The 11,381-nt window shown below is 33.6% G+C and overlaps 1 protein-coding gene across 1 annotated transcript; it reads left to right on the top strand.

Moving 5' to 3' along the window:
- Positions 1–1,329: 1,329 nt before the first annotated feature.
- On the top strand, positions 1,330–7,484 carry LOC144359635 (uncharacterized). Its single transcript, XM_078012751.2, has 8 exons — positions 1,330–1,387; positions 1,531–1,626; positions 2,027–2,117; positions 2,377–2,468; positions 4,015–4,071; positions 4,809–4,865; positions 5,772–5,828; positions 6,175–7,484. The coding sequence occupies exons 3-8, from the start codon at positions 2,033–2,035 to the stop codon at positions 7,087–7,089; spliced, it is 1,263 nt and encodes a 420-aa protein (XP_077868877.2). The 5' UTR covers positions 1,330–1,387; positions 1,531–1,626; positions 2,027–2,032; the 3' UTR covers positions 7,090–7,484.
- Positions 7,485–11,381: the final 3,897 nt, after the last annotated feature.

Below are 11,381 nucleotides of genomic sequence, written 5' to 3'. Positions count from 1 at the left end.
TTGTTCGAAATAGAAACCTATTATTTATTTATTTATTTATTTATTTATTTATTTATTTATTTATTTATTTATTTATTTATTTATTTATTTATCAAACTATGGGCGAACCTCCGACATGGCAACTTGTCGGACAAAATGGCCGCCAATAACAGAGGATTGGACGCGCTGCATTCATATTGGTCACTTAGTCAATTAAATTAACAGTTGTGGAAAGGTGAATTGAGCCTATATGCTATGCAATATTATAGAGCATACATCATCCAATCGTCGCAAACCACGCCCTTTTTCGGCAACTGATGGTTGCCTCCAAGAAGCCGTGCGGAAAAAATACTCTGGCGGGAGAGAATGACATCATCCATAATACAATTGAACTTAAACGCTATACAATATATTTAATTCCACACGCTAAGCAATATAATGGAACCTACATATTATTTAACATAATCAAGCCTACATGCTGAGCAATATTATCGAACATATGCAGTGAATGCCCTATTGACACTGTGATGAAATTTGTTTGCCCCAAATAGAAAAATTGACATAGCTTTCTCTGTAATTCCTGGTTTTGTAATTTTACAATAATACACACGCCTGTAAATGACTAAGTGTTTGTATACCAAATGAAAGATAGAATCAGCACAGTTGACGGGGATATTTCACAGTAACAACGGTCATACTAAATTGTCAGTAGACTCGTGTGTAAATGTAAGTATATTGTATCAAGTGTCAATATGCTAAGATTCAAATGCAGATTTATTTCATGAAAGAATGCAGTAATTCGCAAATAGTATATAAAATCAATTATAAACAGATTGTCAATTTTCATCAAATTGATTTTGTCGTCATCAGTAGACTCGTATGTAAATGTAGGTATATAATAATATTGTACCAAGTGTCATTATGCCAGGATTCAATGCAGACGATTTTCTGGGAAGAAAAACAAGTATAAAACTGCCTTTATTCAGTCTATGCAAGTTTACCAACACAAATTTGTTCACAGTTTCTACAAAGTGTTTTTTTCTTCGGAGTGGGAATAACAATTATGACCTAATTATTGTTGATAGAAGCAGACGGGATTTGTGTCATTTTATGTGTTTTTTGTATTATTTTCGTAATACATAGACAGAGTTTATTACTAATTGCCAAAACATAAAGTGAATTTCCATAACAATTAGTTAAAATTGATACAAAAAATCGTTTTCTTTTTCCACATAGTGACAGAGCGATAGCACAATACATGTAGGTGTTTAAAAAATCGAGTGAAGGTAGAATACGGAGATAAAGAATATCGCCCTCTGCTAACATTTGTATGTATTCTGCTATATTGAGTGTCCCGGATGTTAAACAGCAGGATGACACGTATCACGTTAATATAATATCAGCACAGGTAAGCAAATTATCAAGTTGTTTTTAATTTTTTTATTTTATCACTTTACTGTATTAAAAATTTATAACCTTTTTGTTTAATAAATTGTTAATAAACTGTCATAACATAGGATTCAACAATATAATTAGTCCATATTATTATAGTCAGGTGGTGCCAGGTGGTTGGTAGTCGTTAATCGCATATATAAAATCATTGCGAATACCCGTCTTCCATTTTACATATTGACAAAGGAAAGTCTGGTAGGTCTAAACATTTACAGACAATGTAGATATTTTATATCAATATTTATTATGCAAAATATCATAAGATAATTATCACCGAAGTCGTTAAATAATGTTTGCTCGCATGTCATCAATAACATCAATATATGTAACTCCAATATGCCGTGAATATTTAAATCAGTGACATGATTATTCTTCCCAATCTGATGTAGAGTTATATTTGAATGACACTGAAAACCACATAAATTACATCAAATTATGTGCATAGACTTGATTCATCTCCCTCTTAGTTGACAGTCATGGAACAAGCCGTTGTCAACGTATGTACAGTATGATTCCTGTTACATTTAAAAAAATAACAAACAAAATCATAACTGTTATTTATTTGTATTCAAATGAGTTGTTACTGTTTTTACAGGCAAAAATGGAAAGAAGTTATCTGACAAATTGTGTGACAGTAACCAAGTTCATATGTTTTATTTGTGTCGTGATATGTGTACAATATATCGGTAATGTGACCGTATTTTTGATTGGTACTTTCTAATATCATATTAAAAATGACAATGTTTTGAAATACCTAATAAATATTGGTTATTGGCATTGCTTCACTTACTCGTTCTTATTGCGTTATCAATACATCTGTTACCTGTTTGGAAATAGTATTTTTTGTTGTTTTTTTCTTTCACTCAGTATTAATTATTTTGAATTTTGATTTTTTTTCCACTTTCTTATGTCTATGATACAACAATTTACCCATCTGTTTTACAGTTATGGACAAAATGCCAATACAGATGCATAATTCACAAGGTCCCCCTATATTCGTGATGAACAAATCAAAAGGTTTCAAGAGCAATACTATAGTATGTTCTCGCTAATTTATTAATTTACAATAATTTTGGATACTAAGAAAGATGTCCAATGACGAATTATGAATTTGGTGTTTGTTTGGTTTAGATTATTCACAATAAGAAAAGAGGCAACCCACTCACCCTGAAACCGATTTAAATATGGTAAATCTACACTGGTTCATATTGACTACAAGAAAATATACATTCCAAACATTCCAGTTATATTGTAGCAATTGTGTTTACCAGCAGAGACAACTTCTTGAGTGGGTAAACTTATTATTATTATTATGTCAGGCAAAATAATACGAACAATTTACAACATGCAATCGTAAGACCAGTGCATAAGAGATGTTATGTTGAGAATCAGTAAATCTGAATGGAAGGGCGAATACGTATGAGAGTAATAGCCTCATAATGAATATACCACATCAAACCTTGTACACCATGTGTGTAAGCAGGTGCAAGATTGCACACAAGTCAAAATATACAAATTACCTGAGACATGACCTCAGTAGCATGGTTTTTTGACCTAAATCAAGAAGTGTGTCATGGTGGGTTAAAATTGTTCAGAAACATAATTAGAACACGATACGTGAATTCACTGAGGTTACAGGAGGTGGTTAACAGAAGTCATTAACTGTTTATAAGATGGCTCAACATATCCGAAACAAATTCAACAATTGAGAACCGAGAACTGTGCCATAATTAAGGATGGTTCCTGAATTATAGATATCATCCAGAGAGACAATAAGTCATTATGATCGATTTTCCATCTATGTACGTTGACACTGTGTTTTATTGTTTGTGGGGAACCAACTTAGCGACTATGTTCAAATTTATTAATATTGGCTTATTTGTGTTCACTTCACGTATGTTACGAACATGGATTTGTTTATCTGGTTCACAAGGAGACTAATTGCTGTCTTTCCGTTTAATGAGTGTATGCTGTCAGAAAAAAACATAATTAATTAGGTGTAAGATAAGAGACGCATTGACATAGCATGGATGATAGCTCATACGATAGTCTGGTTTATATGACTCCCTGTACAATGGTTCTGTAATTTATTATTGATGCATGTATATAACTAATCTTGTCACTCCTGTGTTTTATTTGATTGGCGACTAGAACTTTGACAGTCATTGAGTAACGTTACGCAGTTCAAGTGTTGTTAGTCACGGAATACTCTCTGATAATAATTGTCGATTAAAAATGCTGTAAATCTGGACACATACTGTAGTGCACTATATTGAGTTCAAATATATTAATAACATTGGCAATATTGTGTTTCAATAAGGCTTTGTAGATGGGTATGATGTAACCAATAACTAAACGCGACGTGACAGCATAGATCTTGACATTTAATATCTAACTGTATGCTAGTCCTATCGACTCATTCACATTGTTACTCTTGAAAGGATGGTGCAAAGTAGTTTACCAAGCATTTGTCACAAACCTAGGGTGTCTGGATACTACACAAAATGTACCGGTCATTAAAATATGGGCATATATAACAGTATAACGGCTCTACTATTTGTTTGTTTGTTTGTTTTTACACAGAACAGTGACAAAACAGAAATCCAGAATAGACGTCAAAATCTTATTCATCAGAAGTCGGTGAGGTATATTTCATTGTGTAAAGTTATGTTATAAGAAGGGATTTTTCGTGCTTTGGCAATTACACCTCAGTAGTTATGTCATGGTGGATGAAGCTCCCATTAATTGTGTGGTTGTGATGTGTTGTGTAGAGTTGGACCCACACTTGATGACGTAGGTGAAGGACGATATGATTGACATGTTCGGTCCATGCCTCGTGTTGTGTGATGACTTGTGTGCAGTTAATTTTTTCGCAATCTCAAATGATTGTATGCAATCAGCAAAAAATTAACTAATTAAGTTACAAGAGATGTTTTTAAATAAAATAGTATGATATAGCTTATAAGATAACCTGAACTAGGTTCATATGACCCCCTGTACAATGAATTGTGGTTCATTCACGAACTAATGTATGCAAATTGTTGTGAGTTAACAATGCTGTAAAGCTAGACACATGGTGAGTTCACTTATATATTAGTAAGCACATGCCAGAGAGCAGAGAGTATTACTAGTTTGTGATAATAAGGCTTCGTACATGGGTATGATCTAACCACTGACTAAACACGAGATGACAGTATAGATCCTGATATGTAATATCTAACTGTATGTCAGTCTATGACAATTAAAAGATACACCTATAAACCTATTCAGTTGGCGCTCCTGAAGACAGGGTGCAGAGTGATTTGTCGTTTGTCACAATCCAAGACTGTCTGGATTTTACTCAAAAATGTACTGATCATTGACTATTTTTTACACAGAATAGTGACAAGAAAGAAAACAAGAGAAAACAACAAAACATCATTAAGCAGACGTCGGTGAGTTGTGTTACATTGAATGAAGTGATGTTATCTGAAGGATGCTTGGTGCTTTGGCAATTACTGTTACTGACTGTTATATGAGGCTGTTACTAACAATGGTTGTAGTTTGCAAATCATAGAAGGTTGATATTGAGTGAGACTAGGAATAGGCAACAATTATTGTTGTTTTGGTATCTATGATTAATGTTTGTGTCTAAAGAACGTCAAGCAATACAACTCTTCAACTTTGGTATGATTGTTACTGCTGCATAAATTGTGATGTTATCAGTATCTTCTTAAATATTGGCAATTATTGAGATAATTGAACAAGATATGTGAACAAGTCACATATGGATTAGTAATGTGCAAGATTGAAGTTACTTTTTATGTGCAAGTTAACATGCTCGGGTATGAGGAACAATGCATAGGCGGCGATTGCACCAATATAAAGAATGACTGAAGTCGGTTGTCTTAATACACAGTCATGCTGAATCATAGTTTTTAAAGTTGTGTTTGGATATTCACACTATAGGGAAAACGTGGCATGTCTTGGGCAAATATGAATGGTGGTGTTCTGTTAAAGATAACGATTTGAATTGTTCATTTGAGGAGAATTACGACGTAAACGATTTTCACGAATGTGCTGAGATTAAAATTTGATGTTAACATAATTGCACTAATTTGTCAGTGATTGAAGTAATCTTTTTATTTATTTATACATGTGTTTGAGTAAAATTACGCGGTTGAATTGTGATTCAGCCAAAGAATAATCTATGACAATTTTTGTCGTTTTAAAGAAAACATTCTATGAAAAATGTTTTAAACAGCCCTATGAACCCAATTGCCATTCTTGATCTTACTCAAAACGTACTGGTCATTGAAATATAGATTACAGTATAACTACTCAAATTTTTGTTTACACAGAACAGTGACAAGACAGAAATCCAGAAGAAACGTCAAGGCCCTATTCAGCAGAAGTCGGTAAGTTCTATTTCATTATCTGAAGTGATGTTATGAGAAGAGATGCCTAGGGATGCACGATATTGAGTTCACATATCAATAAGCTAATACCTTTGAACAAAGAGTGGTAATACTTTGTGATAATAAGGGGTATTGTAGATGGATATCATATAAACGAACATGGCAATGTAGATCTTGATGTTCAATATTTTACTCTATATTGAAAGATAATCAACCCAGCTTATCTCTGAAAAAAAGGATTTGTCACAACAATATTGTCAACGCATTGTTACTGCTTTGGCGAGATGGATTATTTTAGTTTGTATCGACAAAGTCACAAAATACTGATACTTTTGTTTAATTTCAGTTTCAATACTCTCAGCAGCGACAGAATAAGATCATCACTAAACATGACATGATTTTAAATGACACCTTGTTCCTTAATGCCCGTAACGTATCACTTGTAAGGCACAATGTAACTGGCGACTCTTACAAACAAGGACCACTGTATGGCTTTTTGAAACCACATGATGAAATAGTAGTTCCAAACATCGCGCATTTTATTTGGTTCTCCTGTCACCAGTTCCGCTTCGTGAATCTGATTAGTATACTGAGTGCTCACAGAATTATGCAAGCTGAACGTATTCTCTTCCATACTGACTGTGAACCAGACAATGAATTGTGGATTCAAGCTAAATTGCTGATACCAGTATTAAAAGTTGTCAATCGAGTTGAACCGACAGCTGTCTTTAATCAAACACTTAACCCGAAATGGCATGAGCACTCTGCTGATGTTGCCAGACTACAGATACTAAAAGAGATGGGTGGTGTTTATCTTGATACTGACATAATCGTCTTGGCGCCGTTAGAGCCACTTCGTCATTATGATTATGTAGTTGGACAACCGGAACCAACTGTGTTGAGCAATGGAATAATTTTTGCTGAAAAACATTCCCGGTTTTTGAACTATTATTACGATTCATATAGAAAATATAACAGTATATGTTGGGGGTGTAGTTCTGTAGTAAAACAGTATGAATTAGCAAAATCTTATGTGGATATGTTGCACATTGAACCAAGTAGTCTGATTGGACCAAAAGATTGGCGGGCAGTATTACTCAATAATTACCACTGGCAAAATAGACACTTTACTATTCATGTTTACATACGATATTATCGGAAAAGAAAAGATTTCACGGCGGAGAACATAAGGTATTTGAACACTGCTTTTGGAGAAATTTGTCGATATATTTACTATGGATCGCCTGCTATGTCAATGTGAATAACAAACACAATTATACATTCTACAGTAGATATAAAGGACTCCCATTCGACACACTGGTTGCAACATTTTTGTGGACGAACACAATCATATGGCTGCCATAGCCATATTGTTATTATAATTATCAATATTCAAGCTGGGGCATTTGTATATTCACAAAATATGTAAGGAATCCATATTACAGAAATTATAGTAGTTACATTTCTGATATTTTGTATTGCATATTACGTAAAAGTTATATTAAAGGGTGGTGGTTGTCGCCCCACGCATGTGCGACATATGGGTCTCATGTAGAGCATTCTTTTTATTTCGCTGTTCATTGTTATGTATATGGTCACAGCAAGATATACAGTCTACATTAGAGTGGGATATCAATACACGCTAAATTCATGATCTGTGCTGGTTGCAGTATTGTTCTAACATGCGTCAGGAAATTCAGGTACCGAACATTCATACACTCACACTGGTTAGTCCTGGACTTTCCTGGCCAGTTTATTTAAGTCATATTTTACAAATATATATATACATATTTGCAAAGTATCGAATGTTCAGTGACCCTCTTGCTGTATTAATAGCAACATTTATATGGTGTGTACAGTGCATGATGTTATCATCCTTATCTGTATCAGTTCATAATGAAGGCCACGTTAAGGAGCAAAGGATATTACTGGAGATAAGTATACCAAGCATATTATTTGTTCTACCTAACCGTGGTGTCACTTAGATCATGTTTGGTTGATTGTTGTGCATTCTTATACATATTTATATATGCATATAAGGGTATTGGCGTCCACCAATCTAAATTATTGTGTAACATTAAACTGCATATAAACCCCCACACGAGGTGATTATTGGATGTTTTTGCTTTATATTTGTCGTTGCTTCGTGATAATCTTCCACACCTGTTCTAATCAGACAAGTCAACCAACAAACGTCACATTCAGTATAGCAATTTGGAAAAATTTAAATTAAATGATATACTGGTCTTGGCACCAATTTGTCGTGATATCACCTAAAGGGAAATTTAACTAATTGAATCACCATGAAAATGAGAAGAACGCTTTTAACAGTATATTATAAACGTAAATCTACCTTGCCAGATTAAAGTGTATGTGAAACGCTTGCTACCCTGGTAAATAATCTAAAGTCGTTTTTTTGTATGTGGATATTATCATAACTTTTATATCGAACACAAAATATGTTGACAATTGAAAATAACATTGAACATGGCGATGTGAATATTCTGTTTGACCGTAATCGGAACAAATATGGTATTTAACGTAGTGTTTATTTCAGCCATAACATAGTTGTGAAAACAAACTGGAGGTCAAACAAAATCACTAAAAATAAGCACCTCTTCCAATCGGAATGTTAATTTCAATTAACCTTTTGTGGTACCTCAAAATATAACATTGTAAGCCACGATGACAGGACGCAGAATTATTATACAAGAACTCCAATAAGTGTCAACTTAAAATTGGCTAAAGGACCACATAACTATTAAAATATCAAAGTACCCACTAGTATAATGTGTAATGCTAAATATCTTCAAAATACAAGAAACATTTGATTGTGGATAGAACAAATAAGCTATGGAAAAAATATAAAGAGTTGGTATCAGAAACAAAACAAGTACTAAATTAACACATTAATGAAAAAAGCTAGTACGAACCAATTACTTAAAATAGTTCATCGGGAAAAGAATACCCAAACAGATCAAAGTCCATTTTATATAATTCATATAGTTTAATGATATCATCCGATGGGATTTGTGAGAAGTATTTCAAATAAATATTTTCGTCAGTGCTGTTAGTAACATGGAAACTGTATTTGTGTTTCGGGAAAAATACATCAGTGGCCCCTATATAGTTAAGGAGATAATTTGATTCCTTTTCCATATTTTCAAAGTGACCAATAAAATCGAAAGATCGGTCACATAGAGAACATACTTTTTGCTGGAAATCCCAGTGCTCATTGAAATTGGATTTTGCTTTAGAATTCAACAGAAATTTGACAAACTCAAGGAAAGAAAGCTTCGATACCATGTTCTTGCCAGATATTGATTCATTGGGACGACATTGCGATATTATCTGTCGCTCTATCTTCCCAAAACTCGGCTCAACTGTTGTTTCAAATTTATCCCTATATGCAGACAGTAGTCGTGGAAAGGATGGCGAACAAATAAGAATGAAGTGTAGTTTTGCTTATCATTTGAACTTAAAGAAATGGTTGGATATTTCCGATAATGCAGTTTTCTGAAAGAATAATCTGCATTTGTATTATTAAGTTCCCGAGACAGAACTAACAATATTAGTTTCCAACTAGTGGTACCAATTTTGGCAATTCTACAATATAGTAAATGATATTGTTCATTGAAGATCAATTTCGACATCTTATTAGGTCTGTGATAGTATGTGGTATTCCTCATATTCGCGCAAATCCTATGAATGAGCTCCTGGCGTTTTCTCTGGATCGCTTTCATGTTGCTGTTCTGTGTAAACAGAAGAAATTGTAAGATAAGTCGTGATGTTGATAATTCCTTCTATGTACATATTTCAATGATTTACAATATATCCAGATAACCAGATATGACATAGAATGAATGTTTTGGAAATACGAATGTTGTATTGATTGTGCTGATTTGTAACATAGCCAACTACGAGCCTGATATTTGTGTACCTGTAGATACAAATCGTAGACGGAAAAACTGATTGTGATAAGGTTTTCAATGGGTAAACAGTAACATGGTTGTGCTATGAAAAATGCAATCATTTTTACTTCTTCATGATATAAAATTTAGAGATAATATTTTTCAACTTTATTTCCCTTTTTTTGCATTTGTACATTAATTCATTAAACCGATGGATATAATATCTTCTAAGAATTATGTATGTATGTGCAAAAGGTGAAATAACTTGATATAAAATTTAGTTGCTAATAGACAGACAGACTGACTGACTGGCTGATTGACTGTGCAGGCGGCTGCATATTGTTTACTAGTGAGTCAAGATGATGTCTTGTGTGTTACTGGCCTAAAATCATATTCCTCAATAATTTAGCTTTGGTGTAGTTTAGGTCAGATTTATTGATAATGTAATCAAGTTGTAACTCAGTGGCTGCACAGCTTTTTGCAGTTTACTGCATGACAGTTGCTAATTTTACAAAAGATGAACAATACAAAAAAGTCTTACCATTGCAGCATTCTTGAAAGTTCTTGAGTTGTTTTTCATGTTGATTATGGAACTTTGTGAAATATAAACCTTTGTCGGGTGTTTTTCAATAGCTGCAAAATATAAATTTAAGTGGACGACACTAACATATAGGCTTGTAATTTGCTGTTTACAAACGTAAAACCCATATAACTCTTGCAAATAAATGAATGCTGTTAGTGCTTTTTTGTGTAATTGCTGTTAACCGGAATAAAACACTTCAATGTCAGTCGGGAAATTCGTTTGCGGTTCATACGTGTTTGCTATACATGTTCTTTTTTTATTTCTGCTATAATGGTACTTTCATGTGACTCATATTTCATTACTACAACATCGATCATATTGTATAATTAGTATTAATTATTAATCGATTAAAGCAAGAAGAAAGAATAAACTCAATGCACAACAGAGGAAGATGCGATTGTCATACTCATGCAATGCATACATCCAAACGATGAATTCAACCTGGTGTCGCCAGCTTCCGAATCATGTCGCACGGTTACATTATCATGCACAACAGTTAGTTTAGTTCTTTCATGGAATGTATTGACTAGGTGATGTTTCAAGTATAAGTTACTTAAATCTTTGATGCAAGGATAAATAACTAGAATAAAACACATAAATACGATGCACAATGTTCGTTTCCCAGTCAAACAATTCCATTCCATTTCCCACTGACAAAAAAGGATAAAATTTGATTTTGGTTATTGTAGTTAACATAAACACCAATGCATACAATATTTCTTCCCTGAGATAGAACGGGGTATTGAGTAGGGAATAATGATTTGTGAGGGGTGTTATTTTTTTGACATGAATGAATTTAACTGTTCAAATCCCGTTCCGGTTGCTTGTTACTCTGTATGTGTCGCTGAAGTAGAAACTAATGGCGGAGTAACGAGTAAATAGTTTAGTTAAAGCGGCGGAGTTAAAGCCTTTCCGTTTTTAGCGCGTTTTGCTTGGGACGTGCGCAGGTGGTGACCCTCCCGCTTTGAATAAAACAGCTTTAATTTACACAGGACTTCATAAAAACAGGATGTTTTAATCTTTCTACTTTCACACATTTGTTATTTAATAAGAAAATAC

The sequence above is a fragment of the Saccoglossus kowalevskii genome, chromosome 9, assembly GCF_978046115.1.
Source record: "Saccoglossus kowalevskii chromosome 9, keSacKowa6.1, whole genome shotgun sequence".
NCBI classification, from domain to species: Eukaryota; Metazoa; Hemichordata; class Enteropneusta; family Harrimaniidae; genus Saccoglossus; species Saccoglossus kowalevskii.
Note: the sequence above shows the minus strand (reverse complement) of the source record. Positions and strands in the feature narration are given on the sequence as shown.